This window comes from Microcaecilia unicolor, chromosome 2 (genome assembly GCF_901765095.1).
Source record: "Microcaecilia unicolor chromosome 2, aMicUni1.1, whole genome shotgun sequence".
Lineage (NCBI taxonomy): Eukaryota > Metazoa > Chordata > Amphibia > Gymnophiona > Siphonopidae > Microcaecilia > Microcaecilia unicolor.
In genome coordinates this window covers 344,486,621-344,505,041 of record NC_044032.1, presented here as the reverse complement: position 1 = coordinate 344,505,041, position 18,421 = coordinate 344,486,621, and the positions used below count along the sequence as shown (strand labels likewise).

At 49.1% G+C, this 18,421-nt stretch overlaps 1 protein-coding gene across 1 annotated transcript in view; it reads right to left on the bottom strand.

Annotated features, from left to right (window-relative positions):
* The window catches only part of FRMPD1 (FERM and PDZ domain containing 1), a 360,497-nt gene that overhangs the window by 110,955 nt on the left and 231,121 nt on the right, over positions 1 to 18,421 (bottom strand). The window contains 1 exon segment of the mRNA XM_030194418.1: positions 16,493 to 16,629. Within this exon segment, the coding sequence (XP_030050278.1) occupies positions 16,493 to 16,629 (137 nt within the window).

Genomic DNA, 18,421 nt, shown 5'->3' with positions numbered 1-18,421 from the left:
AGATAGACATATCCCTGACAAAGGAGGCAAAGGAGAGGCTCTCAGGTGGCGAGAGCTTCCTCTCCGGTGAAGGAGTGGGGTCGGAGGGAAGGCCCACAGACTCCTCTGAGGAGAAATATCTGGGGTCCTCCTCCCCCCACGAGGCCTCTTCCTCGGTGTCGGACATGAGCTCCTGTAGCTCAGATCTCAACCGGGCCCGGCTCGACTTCGAGGCACCGAGTCCTCGGTGGTGGCGTCGAGCGGTGGACTCCCGCGCCGGCGGGGATGAAGCTCCCTCCATCGACGTCGACGGGGACTCCACCTGCGTGGCGGTCGAGACCGGCGCCGCAAGCGGCGTCAGCGTCGAAAGCCTCGGCACCGGGCTAGAGCACACCGGCGCCTCCATCAACAGCGCCGGGGGCGCAAGCACCCCCAGCACCAGCACAGTCTGGTGCATCAGCCCTTCCAGGATCCCCGGAAGGATGGCTCGGAGGCACTCGTCAAGGCCCGCTGTCGGGAAAGGCAAGGGGGGCGGTGGAGGTGCCGGTGCCAGAATCTGCTCGGGTCCAGGAGACGGCACCGAAGTGCCCGTGCCCTAACGTAGCGATACCTCTACCACCGAGGGGGACCGCTCCTCCCGGCGCTGCCGCTTCCTCGGCGTCGAGTCATCTCTGGAGCCGGAGCTGGTAGCCACATGCGCCGTAGGCGACCGATGACGGTGCTTTTTAGCCTTCTTCCGGTGCCCGTCATCTGCGCTCGGCGGTACCGAAGAGGAGGAGGTAGATCCCCCTCAGCCTCGAGGGATCGGGTCCGACAGGGTTCGGTCCCGATGGCCCTGGGTAGAGGGAGTGACCGGGGCCGATTGCCCGCGCGGCTGCTCACCCCTGCCATCTCCGGAGGACCGGCGGGCCAACGGAACCTGTGCTCCTGGGGTCGGTGCCGTCGGTGCCGATTTCGTGGACATCGGTACCGGTACCGAAGATCCGGCCGTCAACACCGATGCCGTCGAAGTCGACGTCGAGGGGCCGGCGCAAGTTCCAAAAAGACGGTCCCGCAGAACTTGCCTCGCCACCTGTGTCCGTTTCTGTAAACCGAGACACAAGGTGCAAGTCTTGGTATCGTGCTCCGGCCCGAGGCACTGGAGGCGCCAAGCGTGAGTGTCGGTCTGTGAGATATGCCGGCCGCACCGACCACACTTCTTAAATCCACTCGGGACCTTCGAGGACATCGACGGAAAAATCGCATCGGCAAAGTCAAAGTCGTCGATGGTGGCGGTAAAAGGCACACCTGAAAAGATATCGACCACGCGGCCACAAGGCCGCAACGAGGCACCCCCCGCTAAACGTTTACGAGGGGGGGAAACAAGTTTTTTTTTTTTTTTTTAAAGAAAACAGAATAAAAGAAAACGAAGAAACAAACTAAGAAGAAAAAATTTGCGGCTAAGCGCGATCCGGTTTCTGGGGCTGACAGAGAGAGAGACGAACACGGCTCTCTCCAGCGCGGAAAAGAAAAGACTGAGCGGGAACGGTCGCGCACGGGCAGGAAGACGGCCGCGCATGCGCGGTGGCCGTGCCCTGCGTGAGGGACCGCCCGCGAAGTTTTGTTCCGGTTGGTGGGGGCTGCCGTGGACGTCAACCCAGTCGTGAGAACAAGCAGCCTGCTTGTCCTCTGAGAAACAAAGAGGAAGCTGACCACTAACACCTAATTGAGGAAAAAACAGCTAAGGGACAGTCAAACTCCACACCTAGAATAGAGCCACTTTCCTGCAGAAAAGTAGAGAAAAGCGCAGAGCTAAGAGGCAATAATCCAGATGCACAGCAATAGATCTGCTCAGCAGGAAAGAACTGCACCCCTTACAGAAAAAGGAAGGAGTGCCAAATGTGCCAGGGGAGAGGCGCCTGAAACTAGAAAAGGCAAAATCCACCTGTGCCAGGCTAAAACTACCGCCGAAAGCAAGGGAAGCAAGGAAGAGCTGAGGCAAACTAGTCCTAAAAAGGCACATTCCCATAAACAGACACTGAATTGAGTCCAAGCAAAAGACTGGCAAGAATAGCGCTCCCAAGGGTACTCAGAAGAGGGATTTGAGCTAGCAGTTGCACACCAAGGGCAACTCAGACCCCTGCCAGAAGGAAAGTACCCTACAGACAAACCACAGCAGGAGGGATCCATGGGGATGAGAGAACCAGAACCTCCTTAAGGAAGGGAGGAAAAACTGTTGCCAAAATAAGAATCAAATAGCAGAGGCATCTCAAGCAAGATGCCTGAAGCAGCAGAGAACGGACAGTCTGAGAAAGAACTGACCAACAGCCACGTAAGGCTCACAGGAATGAAAAAAAATAAACCTGATGTAAACAGACCGAGCCTGCAGCCAAACGGAGCCAGCGAGAGACTTACCCCACTTTGGAAATGGCAGACTAAGACCTCCAAACCACAAAGGTACAAGTTCCAGCAACGGGGCCGCCCTCTAGGACCGTGAAGAGGAGAAAAACAACTGAGTTTCGTGATCCAGAAACGAGCAGAGCCCCACAAAAAAAAAGTCAAAGCAACTGGTACCAGCTCGGAAAATTCAAAGAAACTTCGCAAGTGCCCCCCTTGAATACATTGCCAAAGGTGGGAAAATAAATCAGGTAACAGGCAAGAGAAAGAAGGAAAAACAAAGTTTCTTCATCTTTTTTTTTTTAAACAATCTTCTTCACTAGTGACAGGAATAAAGCGAAGTCTGTAGCAGGTATTCTCCGAGGACAGCAGGCTGATTGTTCTCACTGATGGGTTGGCGTCCACGGCGGCTCAGGAATGGAGATTTTTTCAGCAAAAATCAAAAACTTAATGACAGCTTCCGGAGCGCGGGACAGACGCACTGCGCATGCGCAGCCACCTTCCCGCCCGCACGCGTCCGTTCCCGCCTCAGTTATGTCAAAAAGCAAATAAAGAACAACAGCAACTCCAAGGGGAGGTGGGCGGGTTGGTGAGAACAATCAGCCTGCTGTCCTCGGAGAATACCTGCTACAGGTAAGTAACTTTGCTTTCTCCGAGGACAAGCAGGCTGCTTGTTCTCACTGATGGGGTATCCCTAGCCCCCAGGCTCACTCAAAACAACAAAGAAGGTCAACTGGGCCTCGCAACGGCGAGGAAATAACAAAGATTGACCTATGAAGAAACATCTAACTGAGAGTGCAGCCTGGAACACAACAAAAATGGGTCTAGGGGGGTGGAGTTGTATTCTAAACCACGAACAGAATCTGCAGCAATGACTGCCCAAACCGACTGTCGCGTCGTGAATCCTGCTGAAGGCAGTAATGAGATGTGAATGTGTGGACTGATGACCATACTGCAGCCTTGCAAATCTCTTTTATAGTGGCTGACTTCAAGTGAGCCACTGACACTGCCATGGCTCTAACACTATGAGCTGTGACATGGCCCTCAAGAGTCAGCCCAGCTTGGGCATAAGTGAAGGAAATGCAATCTGCTAGCCAATTGGAAATGGTGTGTTTCCCGACAGCAACTCCCCTTCTGTTGGGATCGAAAGAAACAAATATTTGGGTGGACTGTCTGAAGGGGCTTGTCCGCTCCACATAGAAGGCCAATGCTCTCTTGCAGTCCAATGTATGCTGACGTTCAGCAGGGCGGGTATGAGGATGGGGAAAAAATGTTGGCAAGACAACTGACTGGTTCAGGTGGAACTCCGATACCACCTTCAGCAAGAACTTAGGGTGCGTACGGAAGAAGTGAATGATACATACCTGTAGCAGGTGTTCTCCGAGGACAGCAGGCTGATTGTTCTCACGACTGGGTGACGTCCGCGGCAGCCCCCACCAACCGGAAGAAGCTTCGCAGGCGGTCCGCACGCAGGGCACGCCCACCGTGCATGCGCGGCCGTCTTCCCGCCCGTGCGCGACCGTTCCCGCCAGTTGAATGACAAGCAAAAATGATGAAAACGCAACTCCAAAGGGGAGGAGGGAGGGTAGGTGAGAACAATCAGCCTGCTGTCCTCGGAGAACACCTGCTACAGGTATGTATCATTCACTTTCTCCGAGGACAAGCAGGCTGCTTGTTCTCACGACTGGGGTATCCCTAGCTCTCAGGCTCACTCAAAACAAGAACCCAGGTCAATTGAACCTCGCAACGGCGAGGGTACAACAGAAAATTGACCTACGAAGAACAACTAACTGAGAGTGCAGCCTGACCAGAATAAATGCGGGTCCTGGAGGGTGGAGTTGGATTTACACCCCAAACAGATTCTGCAGCACCGACTGCCCGAACCGACTGTCGCGTCGGGTATCCTGCTGGAGGCAGTAATGTGATGTGAATGTGTGGACAGATGACCACGTCGCAGCCTTGCAGATCTCTTCAATAGTGGCTGACTTCAAGTGGGCCACTGACGCTGCCATGGCTCTAACACTATGAGCCGTGACATGACCCTCAAGAGCCAGCCCAGCCTGGGCATAAGTGAAGGAAATGCAATCTGCTAGCCAATTGGAGATGGTGCGTTTCCCGACAGCGACCCCTAGCCTGTTAGGGTCGAAAGAAACAAACAATTGGGCGGACTGTCTGTGGGGCTGTGTCCGCTCCAAGTAGAAGGCCAATGCTCTCTTGCAGTCCAATGTGTGCAACTGACGTTCAGCAGGGCGGGTATGCGGCCAGGGGAAGAATGTTGGCAAGACAATTGACTGGTTAAGATGGAACTCCGACACCACCTTCAGTAGGAACTTTGGGTGGGTGCGGAGCACTACTCTGTTGTGATGAAATTTGGTATATGGAGCATGAGCTACCAGGGCTTGAAGCTCACTGACCCTACGAGCTGAAGTAACTGCCACCAAGAAAAGGACCTTCCAGGTCAAGTACTTCAGATGGCAGGTATTCAGTGGCTCAAAAGGAGGTTTCATCAGCTGGGTGAGGACGACGTTGAGATCCCATGACACTGCAGGAGGCTTGATAGGGGGCTTTGACAAAAGCAAGCCTCTCATGAATCGAACGACTAAAGGCTCTCCAGAGATGGCTTTACCTTCCACACGATAATGGTAAGCACTAATTGCACTAAGGTGATTCCTTACTGAGTTGGTCTTGAGGCCAGACTCTGATAAGTGCAGAAGGTATTCAAGCAGGTTCTGTGCAGGGCAAGAACGAGGTTCTAGGGCCTTGCTCTCACACCAAACGACAAACCTCCTCCACTTGAAAAAGTAACTCTTTTTAGTGGAATCCTTCCTAGAGGCAAGCAAGACACGGGAGACACCCTCAGACAGACCCAACGCATTGAAGTCTACGCCCTCAACATCCAGGCCGTGAGAGCCAGGGACTGAAGGTTGGGGTGCAGCAACGCTCCGTCGTTCTGCGAAATGAGAGTCGGAAAACACTCCAATCTCCACGGTTCTTCTGAGGACAACTCCAGAAGAAGAGGGAACCAGATCTGACGGGGCCAAAAGGGCGCTATCAGAATCATGGTGCCGCGGTCTTGCTTGAGCTTCAGTAAGGTCTTCCCCACCAAAGGTATGGGAGGATAAGCTTACAGGAGGCCGGTCCCCCAATGAAGGAGAAAGGCATCCGACGCTAGCCTGCCGTGTGTCTGAAGTCTGGAACAGAACAGAGGCAGCTTGTGGTTGGTCTGAGAGGCGAAAAGGTCCACCGAGGGGGTGGCCCACTCTCGGAAGATCTTGCGTACCACTCTGGAATGGAGCGACCACTCGTGCGGTTGCATGACTCTGCTCAGTCTGTCGGCCAGACTGTTGTTTACACCTGACAGGTATGTGGCTTGGAGAAGCATGCCGAACTGGCAAGCCCAACGCCACATCCCGACGGTTTCCTGACACGGGGCGAGATCCGGTGCCCCCCTGCTTGTTGACGTAATACATTGCAACCTGATTGTCTGTCCGAATTTGGATAATTTGGCAGGACAGCCGATCTCTGAAAGCCTTCAGTGCATTCCAGATCGCTCGGAGCTCCAGGAGGTTGATCTGCAGATCCTTTTCCTGGAGGGACCACAGACCCTGGGTGTGGAGTCCATCGACATGAGCTCCCCACCCAAGGCGAGATGCATCCGTCGTCAGCACTTTCGTGGGCTGTGGAATTTGGAATGGACGTCCCAGGGTCAAATTGGTCCGAATGGTCCACCAGAGCAGTGAAGTGCGGCAACTGGTGGAGAGGCGGATGACATCCTCTAGATTCCCGGTGGCTTGGAACCACTGGGAAGCTAGGGTCCATTGAGCAGATCTCATGTGAAGACGAGCCATGGGAGTCACATGGACTGTGGAGGCCATATGACCCAGAAGTCTCAACATCTGCCGAGCTGTGACCTGCTGAGACGATCTGGTCTGCGAAGCCAGGGACAGGAGGTTGTTGGCCCTCGCTTCGGGAAGGAAGGCCTGAGCCGTCTGGGTATTCAGCAGAGCTCCTATGAATTCCAGAGACTGGGTTGGCTGGAGATGGGACTTTGGGTAATTTATCACAAACCCCAGCAGCTCCAGGAGTTGAATAGTGCACTGCATGGACCGGAGGGCTCTTGCCTCCGAGGTGTTCTTGACCAGCCAATCGTCGAGATATGGGAACACGTGCACTCCCAGCTTGCGTAGATACGCCGCCACCACCACGAGGCACTTTGTAAACACCCGTGGGGCAGAGGCGAGCCCAAAGGGCAGCACACAATACTGAAACTGCCGTGCGCCCAGGCAGAATCTGAGATACTGTCTGTGAGCTGGCAGTATCGGGATGTGAGTGTATGCGTCCTTTAAATCCAGGGAACATAGCCAATCGTTTTTCTGAATCATTGGCAGAAGGGTGCCCAAGGAAAGCATCCTGAACTTTTCTTTGACCAGGAATTTGTTCAGGCCTCTCAGGTCTAGGATGGGGCGCATCCCCCCTGTTTTCTTTTCCACAAGGAAGTACCTGGAATAGAATCCCTGCCCTTCCTGCCCGGGTGGTACGGGCTCGACCGCATTGGCGCTGAGAAGGGCGGAGAGTTCCTCTGCAAGTACCTGCTTGTGATGGGAGCTGAAGGATTGAGCTCCCAGAGGACAATTTGGTGGAAGGGAGGCCAATTTTAGGGCGTATCCGCACCGCACTATTTGGAGAACCCACTGGTCGGAGGTTATGAGAGGCCACCTTTGGTGAAAAAATTTTAACCTCCCTCCGACCGGCAGATCATCCGGCACGGACACTTTGAGGGCAGCTATGTTCCCGTGGATCCAGTCAAAAGCCCGTCCCCGGCTTTTGCTGTGGAGGCGCAGGGGGCTGCTTAGGCGCACGCTGTTGACGAGAACGAGCGTGCTGGGGCTGTCCCTGTGCCTGTCGAGGCCTTCGGGCCGGCTGGGTGTACCTACGCTTGGCAAAAGCATAGGGCACAGCCTGCCGGGCCCGGGAAAAACGTCCACCTGCTGAGGTGGATGCTGAAGGCGCCCGGTGGGAGAGCTTGTCGAGGGCGGTTTCCCGCTGATGCAGTTGGTCCACCAGCTGCTCGACCTTCTCGCCAAAAATATTATCCCCCCGGCAAGGGACGTCAGCCAGTCTCTGCTGGGTGCGGTTGTCCAGGTCAGAGGCACGCAGCCATGAGAGCATGCGCATCACTATACCTTGGGCCGCAGCACGAGATGCCACGTCACAGGTGTCATAGATACCCCTGGACAGGAACTTTCTGCACGCCTTCAGCTGCCTGACCACCTCCTGATAAGGCCTGGACTGCTCCGGCGGGAGCTTATCAACCAGGTCCGCCAGTTGCTTCACAGTGTTCCGCATGTGGATGCTCGTGTAGAGCTGGTAAGATTGGATGCGGGTCACGAGCATGGAAGATTGGTAGGCCTTCCTCCCAAATGAGTCCAGAGTGCGAGACTCCCGCCCCGGGGGCGCCGAGGCGGTATCCCTCGAACTCCGTGCCCTCTTGAGAGCAGAATCCACGACCGCCGAGTCATGGGGCAATTGGGGCCGCATTAACTCTGGGTCCAAGTGGATTCTGTACTGGGACTCTGCTTTCTTGGGAATGGTGGGATTAGATAATGGTCTCATCCAGTTCCAAAGCAGTGTCTCTTTGAGGACATTGTGCAACGGCACCGTGGAGGACTCTCTAGGTGGTGATGGATAGTCGAGGACCTCGAGCATCTCAGCCCTCGGCTCATCCACAGAGACCACGGGGAAGGGAATGCAAATGGACATGTCCCTTACAAAGGAGGCAAAGGAGAGGCTCTCAGGAGGCAAGAGCTTCCTCTCTGGTGAAGGCGTGGGGTCAGAGGGAAGGCCCACAGACTCCTCTGAGGAGAAATATCTGGGGTCCTCCTCTTCCCCCCACGAGGCCTCTTCCTCGGTATCGGACATAAGCTCATGTAGCTGAGTCCTTAACCGGGCCCGGCTCGACGTCGAGGCACCGAGGCCTCGGTGTCGTCGAGCGGTGGACTCCCGCGCCGGCGGGGACGAAGCTCCCTCCATCGACGTCGACGGGGACTCCACCTGCGTGGCAGTCGAGACCGGCGCCGCAAGCGGCGGCGGTGTCGAAGACCTCGGCACCGGGCTAGAGCTCGCCGGCGCCACAGTCAACGGCGCCGAGGGCGCAAGCACCCCCGGTGCCGGCACAGCCTTGCGCATCAGCCCTTCCAGGATCCCTGGAAGGATGGCTCGGAGGCACTCGTCCAGGCCTGCTGTCGGGAAAGACGGGGGGGCCGGTAGAGGTGTCGGTGCCGGAAGCTGCTCGGGTCCAGGAGACTGCACCGAAGTGCTGGGACCCTGACGCGTCGGTACCTCCACTACCGAGGGGGACCTCTCCTCTCGACGCGGACGCTTCGGCGTTGACTCCTCGCCGGCACCGAGAGCCGGGCGCACCGATGGGGACCGATGACTTTTTCTGTTTTTTGCGGTGCCCGTCATCGGCGCCCGGTGGAACGGAGGAGGAGGAGGTCGATCCCCCTCGGTCTCGAGGGGCCGGGTCAGACAGGGTTCGGTCCCGAGGGCCATGGGCAGAGGGAGTGACCGGGGCCGATTGCCCACGCGGCCTCTCACCCCTGCCATCACCGGAGGACCGGCGGGCCGGCGGGACCTGTGCTCCTGGGGTCGATGCCATCGGTGCCGATTTCGCGTGCATCGATACTGGTACCGAAGAACCGGCCGTCAATACCGATGCCGTCGAGGTCGACGTCGAGGGGCCGGCGCAAGTTCCAAAAAGACAGTCCCGAAGAACTTGCCTCGCAACCTGAGTCCGTTTCTGGAGACCAAGACACAAAGAACACGACTTGATATTGTGCTCCGGCCCGAGGCACTGGAGGCACCAAGCGTGGGTGTCGGTCTGCGAGATAGGCTGGCCGCACCGACCACACTTCTTAAATCCACTCGGGACCTTCGAGGACATCGACGGAAAAATCGCGTCGGCGAAATTAAAGTCGTCGATGGTGGCGGTAAATCACACCTCGAAAAATAAATCGACCGCGCGGCCACAAGGCCGCAACGCGACGCCCCCGCTAGAAAACGAGGGAAAAAAACAAGCGCGTTCACTCTTTTTTTTTTTAACAAGAAAAGAAAAGGTCCGGAACGCGCGGGAACCAGAAACAAAAAATAAGAAATTCGCGAACAACGCGACGGTTTTCCGGGGCTGACAAGAGAGAGCGGCGACGCACGACTCTCTCCAGCGCGGAAAAAGCAAGACTGGCGGGAACGGTCGCGCACGGGCGGGAAGACGGCCGCGCATGCGCGGGTGGCGTGCCCTGCGTGCGGACCGCCCGCGAAGCTTCTTCCGGTTGGTGGGGGCTGCCGCGGACGTCACCCAGTCGTGAGAACAAGCAGCCTGCTTGTCCTCGGAGAACTACTCTGTTATGATGAAACTTGGTATAGGGAGCATAGGCTACCAGGGCTTGCAGGTCACTGACTCTACGAGCTGAAGTAACAGCCACCAAGAAAATGACCTTCCAGGTCAAGTACTTCAGATTGCAGGAATCCAGTGGCTCAAAAGGAGGTGTCATCAGCTGGGTGAGAATGATGTTGAGATCCCATGACACTGGTGGAGGTTTAATCGGGGGCTTTGACAAAAGCAAACCTCTCATGAAGCGAACAACTAAAGGCTGTCCAGATATAGGCTTACCCTCTACACGCTGATGATAAGTACTAATCGCACTAAGATGAACTCTTACGGAGTTGGTCTTCAGACCAGACTCTGACATGTGTAGAAGGTATTCAAGCAGGGTCTAATTGTACATCTTCTAAGGTGATTTACATTATACTTTGTCCCTGTCCAAAGCTTTATGTAGGGAAGACAAAGAGACAAATCAAAACTAGAATCATAGAGCACCGCAGTTGCATAAGGAGAAATGTTGAATCTGCTCCCCTTGAATCACATTGGAACAAGATGGGACACACAATACATGATTTGAAGTTTTTTGTGTTTAAACACTTCACAGATAACTGGCGCAGGCAGATCACGGACAACTTTTTATTACGAGAAGAACAAAAGTGTATTTTTCAATTACAAAGTCTGGAACCTTTGGGTCTAAATATGGAGATTGAATATAAACACTTTTTGTAATATTTACATACACTCACAACCATTTACTTCATATTTGTGTTATTTTATTACAGACACATATAGGTTCGTTTTTATTTCGCACTAATTGATGGACTAATCCATTCGTTTTTACCATATATATATTGTTTATAATTATTATTTATTTTTATTATTATTTTTTATTAATTTTTTTGCTTTTTTGCTTTTTGTCTTCATTTATTTATCTCTTTTTACCCATTTTCTTTTCCTAGATATATCTCTTTAATATTTTCATTATTTATAAGAATGGTTTATTTTTTGGTATTTTAATTTCCATTATTATTATTTGCTCATTACACTCTTGGTATTATTATAATACCCAATTCAGTTCTCAGATACATTTATTTTATACTTTTTAATATTTTACTTTTTATTTTTTATTTTTCAATTTCAGTTTACATTATTACCCTTGTTCATTACACTCTTGGCATTATGATATTACCTTATTTTATTAGTATTAATTTTTTGTGTTTAGCATCTTATTTTGATTTTTTATTTTTTTATATATCATTTTTTTGTTTTATTTTTATTGATTTACTTTTTATTTGAATCTTTAATTAATTATTCATATCTATTCTACATCTCTTTTAATATTCTTTACTCGTTAAGTCTCTTATTGACCACATTATTTAGATTTTTATATTTAATTTCATTTTTACTCTATTTAGGTTACAAGGCTTTATCTGTGCCTCCATTCTTTTAGCTAGATGTTTGAAGTATAGTTACCTCTAGATGGCACCCTGACATCAGCATTTGGCTCTGTGTGAATTTTTTTTACACTTTTATACTTTGAGGTATATTCCATTCTTTGGTATTTATTTATTTATTTATTTATTATCTCGTTTGTACCCCACAGTTTCCCAACAGTGTCAGGCTCAATGTGGCTTACAATGCACCGCAGAGGCAGACACCAATGCAGTAAAACGAAGCTAATACAGCAGGAGACCTACAATTGGATAATAGGGAAGAGTAGGAATGGACAGAAGGTGAAGGGAACCTTTGAGGGAAGAGGGAAGGGGGATGTGTCCAAATGTCTCTAGATTGATGCACTTCCAGCAGTGGAGACACTGGAAGAGGCCGTGGGATAAGCACTGCTGAACAACATGGTCTTCAGAGATTTCCAGAAAGTTAGATGATCTGCGATGGTTTTTATGGTCCTCGGCAAAGAATTCCAAAGCTGAGTGCTAATGAAAGAGAAGGAGGTAGCATACGTAGACTTGTACTTGATGCCATTGCAGTTTGGATAATGAAGGGTAAGATATGAACGGGAGAGTCTGAACGTATTCCGAAGCGGTAGGTTGATGAGATCAATCATATAGCCAGGAACTTCACCATATAGGATTTGGTGAACTAGACAGCAGAGTTTAAAGGTGATACGATGTTTGACAGGGAGCCAATGTAGTGTCTTTTGGAGGGGCATGGCACTCTCAAAACTGGACTTTCCACAAACCAATCTGGTCGCTGTATTTTGGGCCATCTGCAGTCTCTTAATTAATTGCTGTTTACATCCAGCTTACACTCCGTTACAGTAATCCAGATGGCATAATACGACGGACTGTATGAGGTTGCGAAAGACCTCTCAGAGGAAGAATGGTTTTATTCTTTTTAGTTTCTACAGCGAGAAGAACATCTTCTTTGTGGTGGTGTTAACGTGTTGTTCGAGTGAAAGTGAGCGGTCAAGGGTAACTCCTAAAATTTTGAGGCTATCCAGAATGGAAAGGCGTAAGGTGGGGGTAATTAATGTTGGAGGTCTGTACTTGTTGTGCTGAGATGATAATAGTAGGCAGTGTGTTTTGTCAGCATTCAGCTTGAATTTGAAAGAAGACGCCAAAAAGTACATCGTATCTAAACAGTTTGATGTACAAATTTGAGTATTATTATACTTTTCTCTGCTTCATTTGCATATTTTGTATTTAGCTATTACAACATCGTGGTCACGTCGACACGTATTCATGTGGCCATGGCCACTATTACTTTTGGCGCGTTTTTTCAGGATATTTAAACAATGATAATGTAGAACGTCCTGTTTGGACGTACAACTACGACCACGCTCGTCATATGTTGCACCGCCATTGCTTTTGGATTTGTACGTTTTTACTTTTATGCACTACTCTTATTTCTTTTGGAGTCCGTTGTGGTATCACTTTATCTACTCATCCTTCGATCTTTGAGTATATTACTTTGTCATTTGACATTGTTCTGATTCATATACTCTTTTTTGTCTCAAGCAGTGCACCTCTTAAATGTGTATACGGATTAAGTGTGTTCTCTTCAACATTAATTAGGCAGCCATTCACCCAGCACATTATGTATATGTTTTTTTAACCTTGGTAACTGTTTCCATAAGTGAGAGGACAAGTGCTATGTTATATTTTGTACTTCTTGTAACGCTTCTACACATATGGTTGCCTATAAAAAGAGGTATGCGCTCTTTAGCAGTTTTTTCATATGAGCTTTCTAGCGTTTTGTTCCTAGTACCTTTTCTTTGAGCGTTTCTCTAGCTATATAATCACTAATTTCTTCACCCTCTCCCGCTCATAGCATATACTGTGTAGACATTTGTCTAGAAGCAATTGTGTCTGCACAGTATTTTCCGCTTTAAGCTCTAAATGCCTCTCTATTTTTTAGACGCAAGCCATCCTTTTTTTTACAAAATTTATTTGCCAGAAAGTGGGAGGGTAAAGCCCATTTCAACACTTTGTATTGTTAATCTATCTTTTACACATACATTGTTTCTTGCAGAAGAAATAGAGTATTCATCAGTGTTGTTAGGGTGGTGGACTTTGGTCCTGGGGAACTGAGGAACTGAGTTCAATTCCCACTTCAGGCACAGGCAGCTCCTTGTGACTCTGGGCAAGTCACTTAACCCTCCATTGCCCCATGTAAGCCGCATTGAGCCTGCCATGAGTGGGAAAAGCGTGGAGTACAAATGTAACAAAAAAAAAATCCTTTGGAAGGTTAGTAAAAGATATTTTCCTTTTTCTTTGTTTCTCCTTTTTCTTCCTCCCTTTCTTTGCAAATATATATTTTTTTCCTATCCCCTTTTTTCTCCTTATTTAAATGTTTGCTACACACACACTATACAGTCAAGTAAGTGTGCGCAATGAATTATTTTTATAGTTTCCTTTTTTATTTTCTAATGGATTTTTTATTCTTCTAGTCCAAAGTATTGGCGAAATGTCATGAGCCCATCTCATTTTTTAAGCTTATGACACTGCTGAAAAGACACATATGCCATTTTCCCCTTTTATGTTATTTTACTTTGAGATAGTCACGTTATTATGCATATTTAATTATGCATATTGGCTCCTTATTATTTTCTTTATAGACCTGGTTTCCCTCCCCCTTTGGTCTTGCGGCCTGGCTATTGAGCGGCAGCGTCTGAGGAAGAAGGGCTTCTCAGACAAGGTCATCGCCACTATGCTGAGAGCGAGGAAGCGCTCTACTTCTACTGCTTACGCCAGGGTTTGGCATACCTTTGCAGCGTGGTGTGAAGCAGGCTCACTTTCTTCCTTCACTGCTCCAATTTCTTCAGTGCTGGCGTTCCTGCAAGAAGGTCTGGAGAAAGGCCTGTCGCTCAGTTCCCTTAAAGTCCAGGTAGCGGCTCTGGCTTGCTTCAGGGGCCGCCTGAAGGGTGCTTCCCTGGATTCGCAGCCAGATGTGGTACGTTTTCTCAAGGGAGTTAATCACCTGCGCCCTCCTCTGCGCTCAGTGGTGCCTGCGTGGAATCTCAACCTGGTGCTAAGAGCCTTGCAGAAGCCGCCTTTTGAACCCTTGTCGAGGGCATCTCTGAAAGACCTGACGTTGAAAGCAGTCTTTTTGGTGGCTATCACTTCAGCCAGAAGAGTTTCCGAGCTCCAGGCACTCTCATGTCGAGAGCCTTTTCTGCAGTTCACTGAGGCAGGAGTGACTATTCGCACAGTGCCTTCCTTCCTGCCCAAGATTGTTTCTCGCTTCCATGTGAATCAGCAGCTCTGTCTCCCTTCCTTTCGTAGGGAGGACTACCCAGAGGAATACTCTGCTCTCAAATATCTGGATGTGAGACGAGTCATTATCAGATACTTGGAAGTGACCAATGATTTCCGGAAATCGGATCATCTGTTTGTCCTGTTTGCAGGTCCTCGTAAGGGTCTGCAGGCTGCTAAGCCTGCAGTGGCAAGATGGGTCAAGGAAGCCATTGCAGCGGCTTATGTGGCCGCGGGGAAGGTGCCGCCTATCCAGCTGAAGGCTCACTCCACTAGAGCTCAGGCGGCCTCGATGGCAGAGGCCGGGTCCGTCTCCTTGGAAGAGATTTGCAAGGCGGCAACTTGGGCATCGGCCCATACCTTCTCCAGGCATTACCGCTTGACTGTGGCTGCTCGGGCGGAGGCCCGGTTTGGAGCTTCAGTGTTGCGGTCAGGGATTTCAATGTCCCGCCCTGGGTGAGTACTGCTTCGGTACATCCCACCAGTCTATGGATTGATCAGCATGATGATATGGAAGGTAAAATTATGTATCATACCTGATAATTTTCTTTCCATTAATCATAGCTGATCAATCCATAGCCCCTCCCAGATATCTGTACTGTTTATATTCTGGTTGCATTTCAGGTTCAAGTTTAGTCTTCAGTTCCTGTTCAGGAGGACTTCGTGTTCAAGTTTTTTCAAGTGGATTCTTCAAGAGTTGAGATGAGTTTGTGTTACAGTGAGCTGCTGCATTCCTCTCCCCTCCGTTTTACGGGGCTGGATTGAGACATAAATTCTGCTGGCGCTCCCTCCCGCTTTGTGCGGCTGTAGGGCAGCTTTGTACCCCTCCCGCTTCGGCGGTGTTAGGATCAGTCAGCTCCTCCCGCGGTTGCGGTTGCAGGATAAGCCAGATCCCCCCGCATCGGCGGGGTGGTGTCCCTCCCCCGCTCCGCGGGGATGAGCTGGACGGATTCCCCTCCCCCACTTGTGTGGGGATGAGCTGGGTTAATTCCCCTCCCCCGTTTCGGCGGTGGTGAGCTGGGCAGAGTGTCCCTTTGTGGGTGTAATTCTCTAAGTGCTGAGTCCTCCGGATGGAGCTTTGATATCGACATACTGAGGAGTTTCCGGCAGCACATGACCACATATAGGGAGGCAAAAGCTTTGCTCTCTATCTCCACCTGCTGGTAGATGGACACAACCCACCAGTCTATGGATTGATCAGCTATGATTAATGGAAAGAAAATTATTAGGTATGATACATAATTTTACCTTTGTGGCTCTACATGAGAATTGTGATATTATGATCCCTTGCTAGCTTCATATTGTTGACGGTCTGCATTTTCCGTATGGCTGGTATATTGGTGTATAAGGTATTAATTGTGACAATTTGTTTTTACTTATTTTTTTTCTGTGTGTTGTCAGACAATTATGGATGACAGACAGAGTCGGAGTCTTCTTGAGTCAGAGAGCTGTGGTATACATTTTAAAACAATTTTAATACCTTGGTGGTCTATATGTTTTTATATTGTACATTATATTTCACACATCACTTTATTTTATTGTATATCTTTTCATTTCATTTTTATTTTATTGCATATATGGGTTACAGAGTAATAGGGGAATTTGAAAGTACTGAAACTTTTCTTAATATTTTTCCTTTATTCTCCTTTGTTATGAGAATTGGAAATACTAATTGTAGTGGACTTGAACTGAATAATTTCTGGGGAGGGGAGGTTTCATGATAGCATTGTGCTTATTATTTCAATCAGTTTTTTTTGTACAAGTTTAGCTTCGTTTGTCTTTATTTGAAATTTCATAAATAAAAAATGTTCTAAAAATGGAATAATATCAATGGGGTGGAGCTAGGGTAGGGGTGGGGCTATGGTGGGGCGGGGCTAGGATGGGGCCCCACCAAATTGGTCTGCATAGGGCCCCGCACTTGCTAAGACCGGCCCTGATGGGCGGACTACCTGGACTTTATCTGTCATCATTTACCATGAGCATACCATGCTGATGATGGAAAATTAGATATATCTCAGACATTTGGAGAAAAGCTTCAACTTACTCAATGTATTTGAAGGATATTTTTTGTGGCTGTGCACAGGTGAGAATCCTTTCCTGAATGTGCAGTGCTGCCAGTCGTAATGCCATACTGCACTTCATCTCTACAGCAAATCTTTCCTGGAGGACGTCACTGCAGCTCTGGGAATAGAGACAAATACTGGAGTAACAGTCCAAAAGAGTTAAACTGACTGAAAGGACCCAATCTTCATTTCTTCATAAAGGTGGCTAATACATCCCAATAAATAAATAAATGTTGTTATAGCAGGTGCTTGATGTAGAAGATGCAATACAGTAACCGCAAGGCATATTTTTCAGATGTATGATAGCTTTACACACTAAACAATGCAGACTTAATCATATCCCCTCTCAGTCATTGCTTCCCCAAGCTAAGAGCCCCAAACTGTTCTCCATAAAGGAGCTGTTTCATCTTTTTTTTTCTTTGTTTTCATCCCTCTCGATACCTTTTCCAATTCCCCTATTTCTTTTCTGACCAGGACTGCACATAGTATTCATAGTGCAGTCAAGCCATGAATTTATACAATAGCATTGTGAAGCATGTCTCTCACTAGACTCTACGTAGCATACTAACATCCACTACACACAAACTGTCCCAGGGTATTATCAGTAGAATTCTGGCACAGCTCAGGTTAATAACCTCTTTTGCTACTGCTCATGTACATGTTTGTGTATGTGTGTATAAAAAAAGTGTAATTTGCACCCCTTCTCATGCCATAATGCTCAATTAACAAATGGTTACTTCACGACAGGGCATCCTAGAAGTCTGTTGTGAATAATGACAGTGTTCAGAAGCAGCGTGTATTGCATACATCCTCTGCACATCTTGCAGCTGAGGATGATGTGTAGTCCAATCTATATAAGAATGCTGAAAGCAGATGTCCATGTGGCTTTCCTCCTAAGGGTAGTGCTAAACCATCTAATCTATATATGGGTTGGACAGCTGGGAAAGATGGTGAAGAGGTCAGCAGGGTGGGACAGAACATAGTTTCCGGTTTACTTTATGATGTACAAGCCATCTAAGATCAGAAGACTGCGATTCCTTTGATAAAGGGGGAGAAGCAACCAGTTCTTTGATTCATCATGTGTGTTCACTTGTTTCTTTCAGTGACTCTGTAGCACAGGTCAGAAAGAAGAAATGGAAGCCTGGAGGCACAAGAGTTTTTCCCATAGACTCTGTAAGAACACTGTCAAGCCGCTACTCAGACGTGACAATCCCAGGCACTGCACTTCTCAAAGAGCAGATGAATCAGAAGTATGAGTGCTTCAGACAAATCATGCAGGGAAACATAGGAAGTGTTGACAAGGCTGCTGCCTCCCCACATAAATGTTACCAACACTAGTGAATTAACTCTTTCTTTTCTATCCCACAGGTGAGGTGATTTCTACCCATGGAAAGGTGCTTTCAAGGAAATACCAGAAATCTGTCAATGTTTTTTGTCAACATTCAGAACATCAACAAAAAGGAGTGAGGTCCAACAAAAACAAGGAGAAGCAAAAGCCTCATGAGTAAGTGCAGCAAGAAAACACACAGAACCTACAAGGATTGCTGGTTCATAGGGCGAACATCCAGAGCTGAGCATTGACCCTCTAAGCAACAATCTTCTACTGAAGGAGGTCAGGGGATTTGGTAAGCCTCTTGCTGGGATGTGAAAAAGAAAGAGACATTTCTCAAAAGGGTTAAGCTAAAGAAAAGGTGTTGTATGATGTAAAACTTCTTTCAGTCCAAATACAGACCCAGCATATCTAGGATCAGGATTGATGACCCTTTGCCTACAGGAACTATTAGACAGAAATCCTGTGAAGGTTCAGGGGACCGTAGTGTTGAGCTACTGCGGTACCAGTCCTTAATATGATATGAGTCTATCTTGGTTCATGGGAAAGGCAGAGAGGCTTCGGTCTTGCTCATTCCTAG